General features: G+C 42.4%; 1 protein-coding gene across 2 annotated transcripts in view; it reads left to right on the top strand.

Annotated features, from left to right (window-relative positions):
• Positions 1-22,930, top strand: part of agmo (alkylglycerol monooxygenase) — a 306,229-nt gene that overhangs the window by 169,089 nt on the left and 114,210 nt on the right. For both annotated transcript variants that reach the window (XM_080216539.1, XM_080216531.1), the window contains exon 4: positions 17,080-17,183. In XM_080216539.1, coding sequence (XP_080072665.1) covers positions 17,080-17,183 — 104 coding nt within the window. The remainder of the gene's footprint in view (positions 1-17,079; positions 17,184-22,930) is intronic.

Genomic DNA, 22,930 nt, shown 5'->3' on the forward strand with positions numbered 1-22,930 from the left:
TTACCAACCCACAGTTTCTTTGTGGTTCTTCCACTTGTATATGGTTCTGTTTTAAAATTTTCTCCCTCTTAATCCAGCGTTTTTGAATGACAAACAGTTTTGAAATCGCTGAATTTTCCATAGTTGTGATACACTGTTCCTACCCCCCCTCCAATCCCAGTGCTGAACACTTTTCCTGCTTGTGCCATTAGTTTCTGCAATGCGAAAGACATTTCAAAATGATGGTTGGTGCCTTTTCCTCTGCTTTGGTGGGTTTGGGCTTGGCATACTTTCAGTCTTACGGCCAACAAACTGGTCTCATTCCTGTGAACAAACACTTGATTCTGTTTCCTCAGTTCCATTTGCCTCTCAATCTGCGCTGCTTTTACAAATGTTAAAACATTTATTATCTGTAAGAGCCCTGGTTTTACTTTATCTTAAAAGTTTGATTTTCATTTTGTCATGAATCAGCTCATCCTTTAAGATTCCATAAACACAGCTCTCTGTCAGCCTTTGGAGATCGTTGATGAACCAACCTATGCTTTCGCCTGGTCTTTGCTTTCTTTTTATTAAATTTACCCCTGGACTGTTATTAAATTTCAGTGGGCCCTGAAATAGGTTTTGAAAGCTTGCAGGACTTTTTCATTAGAAGTGGAAGTCTCATCAACCCCTACCTTACTGTCACATTGTCGGCAATAGATCCTACTGCATATTTAATCTGGTTGCTTTGATCTCTTTTGTCTAATCCTGAAGTGATTCTCAACCTTGTGAATCTTTTTTCACCAGTTCCAATTCTGGGCTTTCTGCACTCTGGAATGGTTACAGGGGTGGTAATGTGGATTCTATGCTTCCGCTGATTCCTGGAAATGTCCTTGCTTCTGCGCTCTTCGGACCTTTGCTCACTGCTTTCCGGTGTCTGTCTGTGCCTCAGTTCCTGCCTATTATTCCCATGATATTCCAACTAACAGCTTGGTGAGTCTTTGGCTGGGATTTCCCAGTACCACCTGCCGTCAGAATCTTCCTGGCCCACCAAGGTCAATGGTTTCTTGGCTGGCTTGCCACATTACCTACATTGGGTCGTGCATTGGTAGGACAGGGGAATCCTAGCTATTATTTATTTTTCTTTTGTCCTTCCTTCAAAGCTCTGTTTTCTTGTCAGTCCTGTGTCTTTTTAGGATTTGCTGGCTCTTTTACTGGCCGTCACCATGTTTTGTTGTGTGATCGCGGTCTCAACGAGGGTCTTGGGGCTTGGCTGTTCTCCCAAAGTACACTGTTAGTGTCTATAGTTTCTCAAAACCATTACCTTTCTTTTAAAGTTTATTAGTAACAAGTAGGCTTACATTAACACTGCAGTGAAGTTACTGTGAAAACTCCCTAGTCGCCACACTCCAGCACCTGTTCAGGTACACTGAGGGGAAAATTTAGCATGGCCAATGCACCAAACCAGCGTAAAAGCAAAATACTATGGATGCTGGAATCCGAAACAAAAAGAAAAAATACTGGAAAATCTCAGCAGTTTTGACAGCATCTGTGGAGAGTGAATAGAGCCAATGTTTCCAATAACCCATCGTCAAGGATCACCCAGACTGAGATTTGCCAGCATTCTCAGTTTTTGCGTCTAACCAGCCTGTCTTTTGGACATTGGGAGGAAACCGGAGCACGTGGAGAAAACCCATATAGACATTGGAAGAATGTGCAGACTCAACACACTGTGAATCAAGTCCGGAATCAAACCTGGGTCCCTAGTGCAGTGATGCAGCAGTGCTTACCACTGTGCCACCGTGCTGCCCAGTAAATATTTACACATTTGGTCCCCGATACAAGATTGGAGATTCATCAGTTCTCGCATGTTTATCAGTCATGTGATCTGGCATTATTATTACATCAGCGTTCTGTATGCTTCCAATGCTAATCCTTTACCCTCTTTTCCATTTTTTTGCTGTTCTCATTCTTTACCTATAGTGTATATGTTCAGAAGTATGTTTTAACTTGTGTATTCTTATAATCAACCAATTTTGCTTGGATTGTCAGCCTCTGCTTTCTTCATGTTCTGTATTTATGCAGCTATCCATGTGGATTGTTCCTTTAAGAAAAAGCAGATTGGTGTCTGTGAGATGGGAACTGTTTACAAAAAACATTTTGTGATTTGACGTGTCACTCTGATTGCAGTCACAACAACAACTTGGGTATCTATACAGTGCTCAGAATGCAATGAAATCTCTCAAGGTTCTTCAGAGGATTGCTACAAAATATTGAAGTATGGCACCAAGCCACGTCAGATGACTAAAATGTTGGTCAAAGAAGTATGTTTTGAGGTGTGTCTTAAGCAGGAAAGTGAGGTAGAGAGATCTGGGGGGGGTGGGTAACATTCTAGAGCTTGGGGGCCTACAAATGTTAGAGTTTTCTTATAAGCTTTTCTCCTTTCTGAGCACATGCACACTTTGGGTGGGGTTTCAGTCTGCAAGAAAGTCCTGCAAGTCCAGACCTGTTCACCAGTGCTCCTGCTTTCCTTTGTTTACTACTATTTTGTTATTTAATTATATAATGAAGATTCTTCTTTTAACAACACATTTGACTACTTTATTTGTAGACTCAAGCTACCATGATTTAATAAAAACTGCAAATGCAAAGGAGGGCAGAGTTAGAGGAAGGCAGATATTTTAGAGGGTTGAGAGGCTGGAGGCAATTTACAAAGATTGCGAGAGGAAAAATGAGATGGGGCAGAGTCTCAGGCCAAGGGGCCAATCATGTAGAACTGAGGTGAAGGGAACTTACTTTACTCAAAGAGTTATGAATCTTTGGAATTCTCTCTCCTTTAGTGTTGTGGAATGCTGCATTGCTGAATAGATTTAAGGCTGAGCTGGGGGGATATTTTGGCTTCTTGAAGAACTCAGGGATATGGGGAGTGGGTGGGAAAGTGGAGTTGAAGCCCAAGATTGCACTGAATGGTTTGATGAGCTGTTTGATCAACTCTTGCTCTTATTTCATATGTTTCTATTAATCTCAGGCTGATGCCAGAGACCGGGATGGAGTTGATAGTTGGGAATTGGAGCTCAGAGTAGGAACTGAAAACAGTGGTTTCAGTTCCTGCCAATATCTATTTGGAGGAAATTTTTGCTCATCCAGTCCTGGATGTCAGATGAGCAGCCTGATAATTTAGCAACAGTGAAGGAGTTGAAAATAGTGCTGATGAAGTAGAGCTGGGCACTGTAGGCGTTTATGTGAAAACTAATTCCGTGCGTTGGATGGTGACACCAAGAGGCAGCATGTAAATGAGAAGTAGGAGAGTGCCAACGATCATTCCTTGAGGGATATCAGGTCACCTTCCCAAAAATTTAGGTTTTCATTTTTTTCTCAATCCCACATTTTAAAATATGTTCATTGTGTCTCAAACACACTGACAAAAATTGGCACCGTTAATGTTAAAGGATTAGAGTAATGACATCCAGATTCTTCAAGTGTTGAGGATGACAATACCCTTTATTTATCATACTTAAAAAAAAATGCAGTAGCATAATCCTTGCCTTCTTAAATATATCAAAAAACACGAAGCAACTTTTTCTTTGTGAACAAGGACATTTAATAGACACTATCTTTGTGTTACCTTCAAGCCTATATTCCATAAAAAGATCTTCCTTCATTAATGTATGGATTAACCCTGGAAGCTATGAGCAGCAGGTGAGGAGTCAAAGCTAGGTAAAGAAACAATATATTTCAGGGATTATCCTACAAAATATTATAAAGATAGTCTCCCCACATGGGGGAATATCCACGTTGCTATGAATTAAATAAAATTATTTATGGATAAATAATTTTAAATGATTAATGGGAAAAGGGACTTTTCAGTTGGATTTTCAAAGTGTCACTCATCATAACACCCAACCATCTCTTTAACTTAGTAAGTCTCTGTGACTTGCAGTTCACAGTTGAGAATCTTACTTCAACCCATTTGTATGTGATAGATTGGTAATCACTTTAATAATTGGCGACTATTCAGAGCTTCATCTATATTTAATGTAATTCCACCTCCAATATGAGGTATTTTGAAGCAATTTCTCAATTGGATGGGTAAACAGACTTGGGTAGGAAGATGACCCAGTGATGCTTGGCACAATAATGATATTTCAAGAACAACTAATATGCACGATTCTGTCATCTGGCATTCCCATGGTGAAGCTGCAGTTGGAAGAGGCGCAATTTGACAATATGACTAAAAGACTGTAGCCTCCATTTTCTGATTTGCCTGGGAGCACAGGCAAATCAAAACTCTTAAATCCTTAAAACTCAATAACGATTCAGGTTCTGTTTGTTGACTAGCAAGAGAAAATTACTGAGCCATTTTTAATATGCACTGACCCTGACTAACTCGGAATGACTTGGGAGAAGAATACCTTTGGGTACGATACGTGGCAAATCACAAATGTTCTTTGTAAACAGGTTTATGATTCCATTACGTGTAGCACACAGAGGAAATCTTCCTCCAGTATATAATTGATTTGCCAGTTTTAGTTGGGGGAACAGACTGATGTCTTTTATTCACTTAAATACTTATCAATTATTCCAATAGATTAACAGTGTCAGTATTCAAATCTCAAAATGCTTGCAGACTGGCTTGCTCACCTTTATTTTTCTGTAAAGATTTTAGTCTGGTATATTACAAATTGCTTCAAGTTCACAAGAATTTAACTTTGGCATGCCTCCCCAAATTCTGACAATACTTTGCTCGTTTCAAACTTGCTGCAGTCTCAGAGTTCAGAAAGGTTTTTATTGAATTTTTCTCATTTTAATGTGATATAACAATGCCTTTCTCAGAACTCTCAACAAGTGCCAAGCACTAAACCCCACAGAGAAGGTAAACAGCCTGCTCGCTCACAAGCCTTTTTCCACAATGAAACCATTCCACAGTGGAACCTATCACTAGATGGCAGGCAAGAGCAAATCTGGATGATTTCCAGCTTTTTTTCAAGAAATCCTCTCTGTACGCGATTTTGGAAAAGAACATAAGAACATAAGAACATAAGAAATAGGAGCAGGAGTAGGCCATCTAGCCCTTCGAGCCTGCCCCGCCATTCAATAAGATCATGGCTGATCTGTCGTGGCTCAGTTCCACTTTCCCGCCCTCTCCCCATAACCCTTAATCCCTTCTCTTATCAAAAACCCATCAACCCGCTTCTTAAAAATATTTAGCGAGGCAGCCTCCACCACTTCAACGGGCAGAGAATTCCAGAGATTCACCACCCTTTGAGTGAAGAAGTTCCTCCTCAACTCCGTTCTAAACCGCCTCCCCTTTATCTTGAGGCTGTGCCCCCTAGTCCTACTGTCTTTTTTGAGCGGGAAGAGTCTCTCCACCTCTATCCTATCCATCCCATTCATCATCTTATACGTCTCAATGAGATCTCCCCTCATTCTTCTAAACTCTAACGAGTACAAGCCTAGTTTATTCAGCCTCTCCTCATAGCTCAATCCCCTCAACTCCGGTATCAGCCTAGTAAACCTCCTCTGCACTCCCTCCAGGGCCAAAATATCCTTGCGCAGGTGCGGCGCCCAAAACTGCACACAGTACTCCAGCTGCGGCCTCACCAATGCCCTATACAGCTGCAGCAAGACCTCCCTACTTTTATATTCAATCCCCCTCGCTATGAAGGCCAGCATCCCATTCGCCTTCCTGACCACCTGCTGCACCTGCAAGCTGGGTTTTTGCGACTCATGCACAAGGACCCCGAGGTCCCTCTGCACCGTCGCCTGCTGCAGTTTTTCGCCACGTAAGTAATAGTCCTTCCTACCATTCTTCCTACCAAAGTGGACCACCTCACACTTGCCAACATTAAATTCCATTTGCCATTTCCTGGCCCATTCGCCCAGCCTATCTAGATCCTTCTGCAGACTCTCCACACCCTCCGCACAATTTGCCGTTCCCCCAATCTTGGTGTCATCAGCAAATTTCGACACCCTGCACTCGGTTCCCTCCTCCAGATCATCTGTATAAATGGTAAATAGCTGAGGCCCCAGCACCGACCCCTGGGGCACCCCACTAGTCACCAATCGCCAATCCGAATAGCACCCATTGACCCCCACTCTCTGCCTCCTATTTGACAACCAATCCTCTATCCACGCTAACACCCTACCCCCAACTCCATGTCCCCTGACCTTTTGCAATAACCTCTTGTGAGGTACCTTGTCAAACGCCTTCTGAAAATCCAGAAAGACCACATCCACCGGCTCTCCTCTATCCACTGCCCTAGACACATCCTCATAGAACTCTAGTAAATTTGTCAGACACGACTTCCCTTTAATGAAACCGTGTTGCGTCCGCCCTATCAAGCAATTCCCTTCAAGATGCCTCACAATTTCCTGCTTAATGATGGATTCTAACATTTTACCTACCACAGACGTTAAACTAACCGGCCTATAATTCCCCGCCTTTTGCCTGGCACCCTTCTTAAACAACGGCGTAACATTAGCCGTTTTCCAATCTTCCGGCACTTCCCCAGAATCCAGCGACGTCTGGAAAATAACCACCAAGGCATCCACTATCACCTCCGCCATTTCAGAACCCTCGGATGCATTCCATCCGGTCCTGGGGACTTGTCCACAATCAGCCCCTCCAGTCTGTCGAGCACCACCTCTCTAGTAACAGTAATGTCATTAAGACCCTCCATTCCTACCACCTTTCCATCGCTAACACCCGGCAAATTATTCACGTCCTCCTCCGTGAAGACAGAAACAAAAAAGTTATTCAAGACCTTCGCCATATCCCCATCCCCTACCACTAGCTCCCCTTTCTCATCCTCTAAAGGACCAACGTTCACCCTAGCCAGCCTCTTCCTTTTTATATATTTATAAAATCTCTTGCTATCCTTTTTTATATTAAGTGCTAGCCCAGCCTCATAGCTTCTCCTACCCTCCTTTATCAACTTCTTTGTCAATCTTTGTTGACATTTAAACCTTTCCCAATCCTCTTCTCGCCCACTGCTCTTAGCTACTCTAAATTCCTCCGCTTTTAATTTAACACTTTCCTTCACCTCCTTCGTTATCCACGGCTTATTACCTCTCTTCCTACTGTCCTTTTTAACCATTGGAATAAATTTCTGCTGAGCACCAAGAAAGATCTCCTTAAAGATCCTCCACTGCTCCTCAGCAGACCTACCTTCCAACACATTCCCCCAGTCCACATTCGCCAATTCTTCTCTCATCCTACCATACTCCCCTCTATTCAAACAAAGGACGCGCGTCCGGGAACCCACTTTCTCCTCCTCCATCTGCACCAGAAACTCCACCATACAATGATCACTCTCTCCAAGAGGATCCTTCACCGCAAGGTCCCTAATTCTACCCGCCTCATTACATAGCACCAGATCCAAGATAGCTTGCTCCCTCGTCGGCTCCAACACACACTGTTCAAGGAAATTATCCCGGCAGCATTCCAAGAACTCCTCCTCGAGCCCACCTCTTCCAACATGGGTCGACCAATCAATATGCAGATTGAAATCTCCCATAACTACTGCCGTCCCATTCCTGCACGCCGCACTTATTTGCGTGTTAACAGCCCGCCCCACCTCCAGATCATTATTCGGGGGCCTATAGACGACACCCACCAGCGTCTTCCTCCCTTTGCTGTTCCTAATCTCCACCCACAACGATTCCACGTTCTGCTCTTTGGCTCCGATATCATCCCTTGCTACCACCTTGATACTATCCTTAATCAGCAGAGCTACGCCACCCCCTCTTTCCTCCTGCCTATCCTTCCTAAACACTTGATAGCCCTGTACATTCATCTCCCAGTCCCTGTCACCTTGCAGCCACGTCTCTGTAATGGCCACCAGATCGTATCCATTTGTGTCGATCTGCGCCACCAGCTCATCCACTTTATTCCGAATGCTTCGTGCATTCAGATAAAGCGCTTTCATCCCAGCCTTCACCTGGACCCTATTTGCCGTAACGCCACCAATTGGGACATCTTCGGCCTCTTCCCTTACCTGTACCCTATCCTTAACTTTAGACCTCGTAGCGTCACCTACCCTCGCACCCTCCCCCCCCCTAATTAGTTTAAAGCCCTGTCTACAGTCCTCTTTACTCGATTCACCAACACTCTGGTCCCAGCACGATTCAGACCAACCCCATCCCGCCCGAACAAGTCCCACCTACCCCAATACTGGTGCCAATGCCCCATAAATTCGAACCCATTCCTCCCACACCAATCCCTGAGCCACCCATTCACTTCCTTTATCCTGTCAACCCTACGCCCATCTGCACTCAGTTCAGGCAGTAGCCCAGAGCATCTCTCAGTAACAGCGTGGTGGGATTGGAAATTTATCGTGTGAGCGTTTTTAGTTACAAACCTGCTGCCATGCTACCTGGAATTCTCTAGTATTCAGCTTGCAAACATAAAGATAAATATAGATGAGAGAAGCCTTTGATTCACTTAGCTCACATTCCCGACAAATCTATGATCCCCTTTCATTCGTAACTTATTTAGTGTTTGGTTGTAATCTAATTGATAGGGTTCAGACTTAGGATGATGGCTTTTGCAATAAAGAGAATCTAGTGCATTCCCAGTTTGGGCTGGGATTTGAAACTAAATACAATGTTTGAAAACTGAATTTTTAGTTTCAAACATAAGGAATCTTTTCAGTGTTAAAATATTTACCAAACATTCACTATGCGAATAACAGGGTGCTGACCTTAATTTGTGACTACCTACAGACAAAATTCTTAGAGAGCCACAGTCAAGAAAAATGGGAGCCATGCACTAACCCACAGGAAGTGAAGGAACAATGGAAAGCAAAGTCACTGACTTCTATCTTGTAATATTGCCAATTCCACACTGGAATGAGGATTTCAGTGGCAGAAATCATGATTCATATTTCATTCACTTCCAAATTCATTGCAATACTTTGCATATCGGCCTCCCTCCATGCAGAGTTCAACTTGTCCAAAACACTCTTACCTGTGGTGATTGTTCCTTTAAGGGCAGCGCAGCAGAGTAATGATCACCTGGTCTGGGTGACCAATCAGGACTCCATGTGGGGAATCTCCCAGGAGGAGGAATTCCCTTAGGCAGAGGCATTCAGAACGAGCAGCAGACATGTTGCTGTTCTTGTAGCTCCTTGTAAATAAATCCTCCATTGGTCACTAATGAAGTCTCTGAAAATGCACCATTACATTACTTAAATTCCATCTAAATCATTATACCCATCGTCTCATTGTCACTTATTTCTATTGGCTTACAGTGTATATCTAGCTCACATTTTAATAGATTACCATTCTCTTTTATTCTCTCTTTGGCATCGTCTCTCCATACATGTACCTTTCTTTTAATTCCAGCCTTTGTCTTCACAATTTTCAGTTCACCATTAATACTTCAGTGCCCTATGTCCTACTCTCAGGAATGGTGTTCCCAAAATCCTCCACCTTTTCACCTACGTGCTTTATTTAAAGTCCCATTTTAATGTTACCTCTGTGGCCAACCCTCATTAATCCTCCATTTGACTATAGTAAACTGTCTTGCCTCCTTGTCAACTTGTTGACCATGCCATCTTCCTCCAACAGTTCTCTACGTGATTCAGCTGGGTGGATTTCCCTCCCCTGGTTGCATTCCTATATAGTCATAGCTAGAAAATCTGCTGCATAGGCTTCTCTTGCTGTTCCTCAAGAATCTAAAATTGGCCTCCGTCCGTTTTCTGCATCTGTACCATCATTCAAAAAGAGAATAATTTCCACGTGTACACTAATCCATCCAGTTCTGTTTCTGCACTACATCCCTTGAGGACCCCATTGTTTCTGACTTAGAATGCTGTTTGTCTGACACTAGTTTTGGCTGAGCAGGAATTTCTTCCAATTAAACATTTATGCAGACCAAAGCGATTGCTTTCAATCCCTACAATGAACTTTGTTCCCTAGGCACTGATTCCATCTCTCTTCCCTTGCCACTGTCTGAGGTTGTAACAAATGTTGCATAGCCCACAGTGTCCTATTTCATGCTGACTTGAGCTTCCAATACCACATTCATTTCAACACCACCATAGATATGCAGGTTAGGTGGATTAGCCATGTTAAATTGTCCCTTAATGTGTCAAGATGTGTATGTTAGTGGGATTAGTGATAAATAGGTGGGTTACAGGGTTAGGGACCGGGGAAAAGTACTCTGTCGGAGAGATTCAGTACAGGCTCAATGGTCCGAATGGCCTCCTCCTGCACTGTAGGAGTTCTATAATGATATGACATCTAATTCTACCTCAGTGATACTGCACGCTTCAGCTCCTCCCTCAACGCCACTAAAACCTTCATCCATGCCTTTGTTATCCCTAGGTCCAACAGGTGACTCACATGATGAAGGAGCAGCGCTCCAAAAGCTCATGATTCCAAATAAACCTGTTGAACTTTAACCTGGTGTTCTGAGACTTCTTACTGTGCCCACCCCAGTCCAACACTGGCACCTCTACATCTCTGTTATCTCTAGACTATTTCAATGTTGCCCTAATGAGCAATCTTCTGTAACCTTACACCCTCTGTAAACCTAAGTTTATCCAAACTTCTGTTGCCCATATTTTAACTCACATCAAATCCTATTCACAGGTCTACATTGGCTCCATGTTTGGCAAAATCCTCGTTTTTTTTTTAATTTACATCCTTGTTTTGAAAAAAGTCCAGGATCCCGGCCTGTCCTGTCTCTGCAAGTTCCCCCAGTCCTACAACTAGTCAAGATTGCTGCATTCCTCCCATCCTGGCCCCCTGCACATGCCTGATTTCCATGTGCAGACATTATTCTACCATTGGTGACTGTTGCTTAGGCCCTCAGTTCTGCAATTCCTTTCCTAAACCTTGCAACCATCCTCTTTTTTTTCCCCCCTTAAAACAGTCCTTAAAACAGCTTTAGCTAAACCTGCCCTTGCATCTCTTTGTGTTGCCCAGTCTGACAGTACTCCTGTAAAGCAGCTTTTACTATGTTACAGGCTCCATAAAAATGCAAGCTGTTGCTCTGCCTTTGCCTTAATGCATGTCCTTCCCCATGCCTTCAGAAGGTTTCTTATATTGAAGGTTGTATATAAATGCACATTGAATCACTTACAGCTACAGCCTGAAATGAGGAAATTCATCTCCCCTCTGTGACAGCTGGTGTGAAGCTGGGAGAGAGTGTTAGAAAATGGAAAACTGAAATGCTATTTAACATCAGTTTTCATAAACATAACAGTACAAAAAACAGTGTAAAAAAGTGTTTGTTTATACGATTGTGTTTTGTTATTATAACTTCTATATCTATCTTCATAATTTGCATTTTATTAAGAGCCTCTGGCTCGAGGCAAAGTGAAATATTACTTCAGACAATTTTAAACATAATTACAATCATAATTCTTGTGAAATCCACTCAGAAGCTTGTAAATAATCTGGTTGTAAAAGGCTAATAAAAATTGATGATGCTTGCTGTTGATTCAAGGCAATATTTGGCAGAAGCTTGCCAAAGTTCAGTTTGTTGAAAATAGAAAAATATGAGAGAATGAATGTCCTATGAGATGAGAATTTTTTTTTTTTTACTGTCATGTTTGGACTGGCAATAAGTGGAAATAGATTTTTGCACTCAAATTCTACAATTAGATCAGGATTCTGCTCACATCCTCCCAAGTTGACATAGGGTCAGATATGTTGTAAATAGAATTGGCAGTCAATATTTTGCAGCCATTTGTCTAGATTCAATATAAAATAACAAATATATTCTTAACTTAAAGCTAGATTTTGTGGGGTGTGGGGGAGAGTGCTGGATTTGGGAGAGGGCAAGGGTTTGACAGTTAACTATTTGTGTTTGCCACCATTATTGCTCTGAATCTAATTGCAACTTCTGCATGTGCAGCTTAGCACAGAAATTCTGAAATTGTGCTGTGAAACAGGCAGTGTTGTGAACCACTCCCCTAGATGGCAGTCATTAAAATCAATGACAACTTCTCTTTTTCCTCTTTCCTTTTGCTTCAGGTTGTTCAAAACACCATTAAAATGTTTCACCTTGTTCAATCAGGTGTGACTGGGTTCTTGATGGTGATGTGATTCATAACTACAGTTTAAAAAAAAGTGAGGCAATTTATGTCTTTAATTTGTACTGTTTGACGCAGACCCTAACTGAAATAGAAACAGAATTGAAAAGGGAAAGCTGAAAAGAAAACATAACAGGTAAATGTAGAAAGGAAGTTGACCGTCCCAGTTTCTAAGGAAACAACAGCGAACTGAAGTGCAGTTGGACCTAGTTGAAAGATACAAAAAGGTACAGATCAGCCCAAGCTGTGCAGTAGTAGTTGATGAGTCCATTGGCTTGATGCAAGCAATCTGAAGGAGGTTGAAGAAGGCAGAGACCAAGCTGAGCATGTTCTGCAGACATGTACCATTTGTGCTGAGGATCACGTCCATGGAACTTGGGTTAGTTGTGTGCTGTTGTCGACTGGGGATAGAAGGAGAGAAGCTGGTTTTCATTTTAAGGAAGACCAAGTTTGAAGGTCTTGTGATTGATGTGGGCACCAAAATCTGAGTGGACTGAACCAATTTATTGGATCTGTCTTTGTTGTATCTGCCATTAAATGTGCAATTTATAGTTTATATTTCTTCACAATTTGCCTGTTAGTTCATGTTTAACCCCTTCTCCTACTAGAGCACAGATAGATAGTATTTAGTGCTTTGTGGCTTCTTGTATAGGATAAAAAATTCTTCTGCTTTAAACAGTGGAATTTTGTGGCTCCATTCTTTTAGTAAATAACCAGGATTTATGTTTTAGCAACAACATTTTAACTTCTCCCCACACCCAAGGTGCATTTTCCAATCTTTAATTTGTACTATTTAAAAAATGTTGTAAATTATTTATTTTGCTTTTCCTGGTTGGGAGTTGTGAAAATCTTTTAATGTGTTTCACTGTTTCGACAGTTTAATGATATTCTTGTTTATATGCATTGGGATTGCCCAGTGAAGAACACTGCCAGCAGTTGCACTCCCACCTGCACAGTGATAGAGGTGAATTTCTCATTGCAGACATGGCAAGATTTCGCAATGAGGCTTACTTTGTGATTAGCAGCAAGCACCCTTGCTTCACCCCTGACTGTTAACTCAGGGCAGTTGTTGAAGCTGAGTAGATGCAGCTATGCTCAAGAGCCAACTGCTGTCATTGTACACAAAATTGATCAGTTTTAAGTGTTGACTGCTGTAGGTTGTGGATTTAAGCCCCATCTGTGCAAAGCTAGAAAAGTAACAAAAGCAGACCAGCAACTTTTAAAAGTGCTGTTCCTGAGTATAAGCATACATCTTTAAAAAAAAAAGGAACTACCCGAAAAGTGCAGTTGAACATGGGTTGTAACTTAAACCATTTCATTTGTATTGTAACTGTAAATGGCAGAATCAGATTTTATAGTGACGCTCAGTTTCCTGCCTCTGTCCACCAGTTTGTGCTGGCATTTTTCTGGCTCTTTCCCCTCAATTTCATGCTTTTTTCCTTTTCCGCTCACCAGTAATATTGACAAATTCTTCTCCTCATGAATCATTGATTTAACCTCCCTTTTCCCTCCGCACCCCCACCCCCCCCCCCCCCAACCTCCTGGAAGTGAAGCTTAATTCTATTCATAGTTCACAAAGACATTTTTGTGCTCTAATCCTCTTAGTATTTTCTACTCTGCAGTTAATGCTGTCATTCTTCCCTGCCAATGCATTAGCCATCCTGGCACAAAAAACATAATTCTTCCCACTTCTCCACTTATTAAGCTAACCTTTGAGGGGAAGTGATATAAACCTTTATGGGAGAAAATAATTTCAAAGCCTGTTGATAAAATTGGCTAAGAAAGGGTGGGAGGAGGCTCATGTGGAGCATTAATACAGCAGAGACTTGGACTGAATAGCCAATCTCCGTGCCGTAAATATTATGTCACTGTGTATCTTAGTTATGTCACAGTGATAAAATCCACATTCTCACCACTCTGCATGATCCTTATTGGGCTTATTAGTGGTGACTATTTTAGTTTGTGGTCCCTAATTTTTGGACACTTCCACAATTAGTAAATGAGAAAATTGATTTTTTTTTTGCCTGCTTTATTGAATCCCTTTCGAATCTTGAAGACCTCTGCGAGCTCAATCCGCAATCTGCCCTTTTCGCGAGAAAACAGCCCAAGCGTGTTCAGCCTTTCCTGATCACTCTTATAAATTGTTTCTCACCTTCTCCAGTGCCTCCAATCTCCTTTTTATGATAAACAGGTGAAAACTCAGCAGAACGCTCAAGCGTGACCTAATCAAGGTCCTGTATGACTTCTCTCCTTTTGAATTCTATTCACCCAGAATGAATCCCAGTGCTTTATTTGCATTTTTACAATTTTGCTAACTTGTGCTGGCTGCATTTCAATGACCAGAACAAACCACATGTATGGAAGATCATGGTCACAGTCACCCTCACAACCACTGGCTATGATGTCCTCACCCTGCTTTAAGTTTGTGGTTATGGCTTCAGCAAGTGATAGATTTCAGTGAGGATATCTTGACTGCTTCTTGTTGAAGTTTAGATATGAAATTTTCTTCCTGAACACCTTGGGTAGATGTGGTCTCTTGCTGAGAGCCCTTCTCCCGCTCCTTCCTCTTACAGCAGCTTGCCCACTTCTGTGTGGCCTCTGTTTATCTCAACTCCTGTTGTATTCCAAGGGAATTGGCTACTAGTATGAAGCATTTCTAAGATCAAATGGCAGGGGCAGAACTTATCAAATGAAAATCTCTGATGGACCACTCCCTGTAGGCTACAGCATCTTTTAAAAAAAACTAACCACTCCTCCAATTGAAGCTTCAGTCATGAGAAAACAATTAGCAACTAACCTGAAAGCTTTTGTATTCATACGTATGATGTGAGAGACTTGCTGACAAGTCCAGAATTTATTGCCCATCATGGAATACCCTGAGAAGGTGGTGATGAACTGCCTTCTTAAACTGCTGCAAGTTATGTGGCGTAGGTACATCCAAAGTGCTGTTAGAAATATAGTCCCAGGATTTCGACCCTGGGGGCAGTAAAAACAAGTCAATAAAGCTTCAAGTCAGGATGGTGTGTGACTTGGCGAGGAACATACTTCCTTTGCAGATCCCAGGTTAGCAGTGTGGTCTAAAGAGCCTCAGTGAATTGCTGTAGTGCATCTTGTTCTGCTGTTAATGTGAACAGGTACTGAAGGGAGTTAGTGTTTAAGATGATGGTTAGGGCATTGATCAGAGAGACGGCTTTGTTCTGGATGGTACCGAGTTTTATTAGTGCTGTTGGAATGACACTCACGTAGGCAACTAGAAAGTATTCCATTACATTCCTGATTTGCGCTGTACAGATGGCCGACAGATTTTGGGGAGTTTGGAGGTGAGCTATTTATTTTAGAATTCTTAGTCTCTGACTGCTCTTGTAGCTACAATATTAAAATATTAGCCTTGGAACCAAAGAATGGTTAAAATACATGTGGGTGGTGCAATTAAATTTCTGGTCAACGGTAACACCCAGGATATTGCTGGTAGAACATTTAGCAGTGGTAAGGAAAGTGAATGTCAAGAGAAGATAGTTAGTTTCTCTCTTGCTGAATATGATCATGGCCTGGCTCTTATATGGCACAAATGTTACTTGCCATTTATTAGCCCAAGTCTGAAAGTTATTCAACTCTTGCTGCAAATGGTTAACTAACAGAAAAGCAAAGTGTGGGGGTAAATGGATGTTTTTCTGGTTGGTGATCAGTGACTTGTGGTGTGCCTCAGGAATCAGTGTTGGGACTGCAATTATTTATGATTTACATAGATGATTTGGAGTTGGGGACCAAGTTGTAGTGTGTCAAAATTCACAGATGACATTAAGATGGATAGAAGAGCAAAGTCTGCAAAGGGATATAGACAATTTAAGTGAGTGGGTGAGGGTCTGGCAGTTGGAGAACAATGTTGGTAAATGTGAGGTCATCCATTTTGGTAGGAATAACAGCAAAATGGACTATTATTTGAATGGTAAAAATTGCAGCATGCTGCTGTGCAGAGGGACCTGGGTGTCCTTGTGTAAGTTTCTGAAGGAGTTGGTTTGCAGGTACAGCAGGTAATTAAGAAGGCAAATGGAATTTTGTCCTTCATTGCTAGAGGGATGGAGTTTAAAAACAATGAGATTATGTTGCAGCTGTATAAAGTGCTGGCGAGGCCACACCTTGGTTTCCTTACTTGAGAAGGGATATACTGGCACTAGAGGGGATGCAGAGGAGATTCACTAGGTTGATTCCAGAGTTGAGAAGATTGGTGTATGAGGAGAGACTGAGTAGGCTGGGGCTATACTCATTGGAATTCAGAAGAATAAGGGGAGATCTTATAGAAACATATAAGATAATGAAGGGAATAGATAAGATAGAAGCAGGGAAGTTGTTTCCACTGGCAGATGAAACTAGAACTAGGGGGCATAGCTTTAAAATAAGGGGGAACAGATTTAGGACTGAGTTGAGGAGGAACTTCTTCACACAAAAGTTGTAAATCTGTGGAATTCCCTGCCCAGTGAAGCAGTTGAGGCTACCTCATTGAATGTTTTTAAAACAGGATAGATAAATTTTTGAACAGTAAAGAAATTAAGGGTTATGGTGAGCAGGGGGATACGTGGAGCTGAGTCCACAAAAAGATCAGCTATGATCTTATTGAATGGGGGAGCAGGCTCGAGGGGCCAGATGGCCTGTTCCTGCTCCTAGTTCTTAAGTTCAAATGGACACAGACTTTTAAAATCTGTGGAATTGTAATTGGTCATGAACACTGTGCAAAATAGTTGATGATCCCTTTCATAAGTGTTGGTGGTGTTAAAGGAGGTGGGGCGGGGTGTGTGGGGGGGGGGGCTACTGCTGAAAGAATGTGCATCAGTGCGATATTAGAAGATGGCATTAGTGCCAGCATCAATAAGGTACATGATCTGTCTGCTCTGCATGCTTCCCGTGAACGATCACCGTTACTCTCATCAAAGTGCTAGCACTGCAGCATGGTACAATTTTGAATGCAAAATGGTACTTAAAGCAATGTAAAACCAACATTAAGAAACCAAATTTCCTGACTAACGTCATTCTCTGCATATTGCAACGTTGAGAAATGTTTTTTTTTTGCTTTGTGTTGCAGAAGTGAATATCATGTGGGCAGCACACCAAGTTCATCACAGCTCGGAAGACTACAATCTGTCTACAGCCCTCCGGCAGTCTGTATTACAAAAATATTTCTCCTGGGTAAGTCATTGGTGAAATATCCTACCAGATATATTTGGACAAAAAGTCCACTGTCGCTATTAAATATGAAATAGGAGGCCTGTTCAGTCAACTACTAAGTAACAAGCGTTTGTTAATCAGATGATGCAGTCAGTCCAGATTTTCCAAGATGATATCCGCCAACGACGTTTGCTTTGTGAACTCCCTTGAAGTACATTCACTTGTATGGTTACAGCACTGGATAATTATCATCAACGTAGTTAGTTACCGACAGGGGAGGAGACATTAACTGAACCCTGCAATTCTCTTCACTTACTGTTCATTGTAAGTGTGATTTTGGAAAGTGAGGTGTGTCTATGTCCCTGTGTCACTTTGAGTAATTTGAATAACAGCAGCAAACTTTTGTGGGTTTAAATAAAGAGGGTTATTTATTCATACTTTCACACCAAATATTTAAAGACCAAGTACAGAATCATCTCAGAAATTGGCAAAGTCCAATTTCGGGCGGAAAAAGTAGCATTTAGCCTGCCAATGGCAATGGTGGGTTTTTCCGGCATGTAATGCGGCACTTGGGAAAAACAATTTTCAACCATGGCTGCATTGTTGGCAGGCAACCTCTGAATCATCCATTCCACCATCACCCACACCCTGTACCAGCGCAAAGACACATACCTCAGTGAGATCTAGTTCTAGAGTAGCCTTGAGGTCACAATCTGGTGTGTATATCGCACTGTCTGATCCATAGCAGGCTGGGGCATCCAAGGGTGCAGACACCCAGAGCATTGCTGGAGGTCAGGAATCTGCTGAGTCTGAGTCAGATGAGGAGCCTCTGGACTGGGTTGTGTCTCAGTTACTGTTGCTCCAAAGACAAGGTCGGGAAAATCAGGAAGGGATATCTTCTGCACTCCTTAGGTTGCAATTCATGATGGAGTCTGTCTGCCTTCAGGCAGAGGTGATTGCGGCAACAGAACAATACACTGAGGTCAACACTGGTAGGGTGGCAACCACTGTAGAGACTGTGGTCCAAGACTTTTGTCCTGTACTGCTGTAGGAGCTGCAGTTCATTGGCAAGGCTCTTGCTGGCAGTGCCAGAGGGGAGGTAGTGCTTCTCTAGTTCACTGCAGCTGTCCCTCCCCCTCAAGAAGACAGCCAGGGGCTCTTGGACACCCACAGGGTGAAAGATCAGCTCATGAGCATGCTGTGTAACTTGCTGAATCCAGTTCTGAGTACACGTTGTGCTGTATTTCAATATCTTTTGAAGTAAAGAGGATTAAATATCACAACATGTTCTTGTTGTGGCGAAGTCATCACACTGGACATCACACATTTTCGCTCTGGACAGAGACCAAATTGTTGTTTCAAGGGTTATGTAGCACCAGTGAAATTACGGGAATGGAATTTGATACTGACTGTCTGGCGATGGCAGTCTCACTCTGATGCTCTTCAGAGTCAGCTTACAATCCTTACAGTGCAAAAGAAGGCCATTTGATCTATTCTGTATGCACAACTTTCTGAAAGAGCATCTAACTCAGGCCCACAACCACTGCCTTCTCCATGCCAAGGGGACATAGCTGCAGGAATTCATGCTATTCCATTGAACATCCATCCAGTGCATCCTTTAACAGCCTCAAAGGCTGACATTGATCTTTCTCGGGTCCCAAAGAAAGCTCCACAACTTCTTTTGTCACAGACAATCGGTTGCTTTGATAGTTCATTGAGGAGCTGAAAACCCTTAAATTGCAGAGCTTTATATTCCCATCTCTGGTATTTTATCTGTATGTTTGAATAACACTGCTTTAAGTTCCTAATGCCACTGAAGTTCCTGCCCCAAACATGCAAATAATCCCACCTCTTGAAACTGATGACAGAACCCATGCCTCCATTTTTAATTACTTCTGCCAATGATAACAGCTCACTCAGAATTTCAATCATCAAATGTCCACCTCTATGAACATCAAGATTTGCACTACTCTATTAAAGATTAGTCAACAGCAATGCTTCATCCTCTCTCACAATGATTAGACCTAGCCTTGGAAAGGATTAAATAGCTGATACCTTGCACTCTTACTGGACTACGAAGATGCAACAAATTTAGAAGTAACCGTAGTCTTGGTGTGAACTTTACTTGTTTTATTTTGTTGCGGTGCATAACATGGGATGAGGTCAATAGTGTGGAATTTATTATCCTCTATTGGTTGGCACTTGAATTATACACACACAATTAGAAATGATCATTTTAAATATGATATAAACAGTTCAAATAAAATGAACACCTCAAGAAGTGATTCATATGAACACCATGTGAATACATCATATGATGTATCTGAGATAATTGAAATATGGTAGTTTTTTTATATCACACTTTCAGTGTTTCTTTTTGTGCTTATGACAGGACTATTTTCTGCATTTAACATCAAATATCGCCAACAAGTCATCTTATATTGCATTACACACAGCTAGATACAAGTTCTAGCTCTCAGCCTGTCACAGAAACTTTTCTCAGCTCCAGACTCAGAACATTCGCGAATCACCAGTCAGAATTTTTCCTCGTACTGAGTAGTCCAGCCCATGGCCCTGTAATCATGATCGCTAAATTCAACTTGTACATATTTCTATTTACTAATTTAAAGTGATAAGCACTGCTTTATGCACACTTTGACTCTCTTTGCTAAAAAGGATGTACTGAGGAACTTAGGGCTTTTAGGATCAATTTGTTATAAATTTTGGAAACTCATTTCATGCAAGATCTTTGCAGCCAATGAACACAGAACTCTCACCCCATCTGCCTGATTTTGTAACAATTGCGAGATAAAAAGATTGTTTCATGACTCCATCCAGAGCAAAAGTTATTGTTCTATTTTTCCATTTCTTACAAAACTAGAACATAAGCGTAAATAACTGGAGTAGCAGATCAAAAACAATTAATAGGTGTGAAAATAGTATTACCACATATATAGTAATTACCACAGGGATACATTGTCAACATCCATCATGTGGTCTCCCCAAGGGAACTCCCAATACACATGCTCCTTGCAGGCACAAGTTCCCATGAGGGATGCAATTTTGTGAAATTGGTTTGGAAACATTTCAGAAAATGAACAGTGCTCCCTGTTGCCTGGGATGGACGAAGTACAATTCAGTCTAATAGGATTTGAACTTCCTTCTGTAATTTTGGCATAGTCTATTCTTGATTTTAATCCCAACATCACAAAATAGTGTTGAATACAGTCAGGGCACTTCCCCAAAGAGATGACAGGGATAAAAGTTCAGTTTTACTGTCAATTTAACTGTGACATTGACAGATGCCTTGCAAGAAGTTGCCGGCCATCCAAAGTGTTTGTTTTATAATGCATGGGGTAAGGGCAAACTACTGAGAGAAGAAATTGAAATAAGATATGACTTAAAAACCAGTACTTGACATACCAGCAGATGTTTGAGATCCGGTATTGCAGAAAACTGTACATGTCCAGGGAACTGGTTGGCCACATCTGCCATCTGCTGCAAGATTAGGCCGTTTGGAGGGCATCCACTGCCAGTGTTGATGAAAATTACAGGAGCCCTCAATTTTTATGCCAGTGTGTCTTTCCAGGATTCAACAAGTGACCTCTGCGGAATTTTGCAAAGCCTCCGCACACAAGTGTTCTCAGTAGGTCATGGACACAATCTTCGCAGGGCATACAACTTTGTGTGTTTCGACTGGGGTCAGGCAAGGTAGGAAGGAAGAGCAATGGGATTTGCATAAATCTCTGGTTGTCCACAAGGGCAGGGTATCATCAACTGCATCAGTAGCACGGTGGCATAGTGGTTAGCACTGCTGCCTCACAGTGCCAGGGACCTGGGTTTGATATCCGGCTTGGGTCACTGTCTGTGTGGAGTCTGCATGTTCTCCCTGTGTCTGCATAGGTTTCCTCCGGTACTCCAATTTACTCCCACAGTCTGAAAAAACATGCTAGTCAGGTGTATTGCCATGCTAAATTCTCCCTCTGTATACCTGAACAGGTGTTGGAGTGTGGCAGCTAGAGGATTTTCACAGTAACTTCATTGCAGTGTTAATGTAAGCCTACCTGTGAACTAATAATAAACTTTAAACTTCATGTAGCACTCAGGTCTCCAGGCCATCAAGCTGTGAACTGAGTGAACCGCAAGTACTTACACTCATTGAATGTTCACTTGATCTGTGGCCATACCAAATACATCCTGCAGGTGTGTGCTCAGTTCCCAGGGAGTGTCTCCGTCTCCTACATCCTCAATCACTCTCAGATCACGGATGTCCAGTGAGAACACCTCATAATCTTCAGATGGCATCTGTGAACATTGCATTTGTGTCTGACTGATGGCAGTGCACACGTATCCATAGTGATGAAGCTGTTGCAATTGAGACACGGTGGAAGCCCTTGTTCCCTACATTCCAGGAGGATGATAACTTGCAGTGGAAACAGTGTATAAATCCATACAGAGTTTATGTGAATGTCTTAAGAGAGGATTCTGGGAGGTGGGATACTCCCAGTGCTATCTAGATGGATGGTCCCAGGGTGTGCACCAGCTAATCTTCCTCCCTGTGGTTTCCTGAGGACCCTGGCAGCTTCCTTGAGAGGGAAGGGCAGCTGGAGTGACTTTGAGAAGCTCTGCGCTCCTCTGGATGCCAACAAGTGCCTCTGCTACAGAGTGTAGCCCATACTCTGTGCTGCTGTCTGAGCTGGAGTTGAGGACCTGACTCATGGAGCCCTAAGTGCTTCTATGATGTGCCTGAAAAAGAAAGTGTGGTAGCCTGCTGAATGTTGCAGTGCTGGATCCTTGTTTGGTTCACCGATTCTCACCATCAGCCCAGCAATGGCCCATGTCCTGACTAGCCAGCTGAATAGGTTCTTTCCTCAAACTCTGTGAGCACCTTCAGTTCTGGCATCTCTCCACCTGGTTGAGATCTCTTCTTATGTGCCAGCTGGTCCTGCATGAAGATAGATGCAGAGAATGTAAGCAGAATGTGTGGCAGGGCAGATTATAAGGATGCCAGTCATGTGTGGATAGTGATTGGACCAGGAAGGTGATGGGCAAATGACCTGCAGGGGAGATGAAGGGAGAGTTAGCAGTGGTGTTCCTTGAACTACCATTGACTGAGACCCTTGTGGCTGTGAGATGAATCTGTGAGTTTGAAGTTGAGTGATGCGAGAAGAGACTTCCCCTCGTAGAACTGAGATCGTTCACCTCTTGTGACACTAGATCACTGTCCTCTTCTGCAGGGTGTTGGCATTAACCACAGCTGCTGCTGCCTCCCATATTGGATTTGTCACTTTGGTTACAGTCTTTGCCCAGAGTATAGGCAGAGTACATCGTGGCAAGCTTTCACTATGTCCAGCAGGTGCTTGAGGGAGACATTGATAAATGTGGCTGAATAATGTTTCCTGGGTTTGGGACTTCGCAGTGAACTCTGAATTTTCCAGCTGTGTGCAGGGGCAGCCTTTAAAGTCGGACCTAATCGTTGAAGTGTTGAGACGATGGCAGAGCTGGCAAATCAGAGGCCTCCAGCCAGTGATACGCGTGACACTCATATCTATGAATTCTTTTCACAATGTGCTACAGTATATGGCAGTAAGAGCCCCCATTGCCTTCAGAAGGCAAGAAGTCATTTTCTTTGGCCAAACTCAGGCTTTTCCAATATCTGCAGCCATCATTAAAACAGGAACTCTTTTATTTTTGTAATCTCTTTTTGGAAGCTTCCAGAACAGATAACCAGACGTGACCAGTAGCAGCCACCTTTGTTCAGCAAAAAA

This window comes from Carcharhinus amblyrhynchos, chromosome 2, assembly GCF_965287045.1.
Source record: "Carcharhinus amblyrhynchos chromosome 2, sCarAmb.v2.hapA, whole genome shotgun sequence".
NCBI classification, from domain to species: Eukaryota; Metazoa; Chordata; class Chondrichthyes; order Carcharhiniformes; family Carcharhinidae; genus Carcharhinus; species Carcharhinus amblyrhynchos.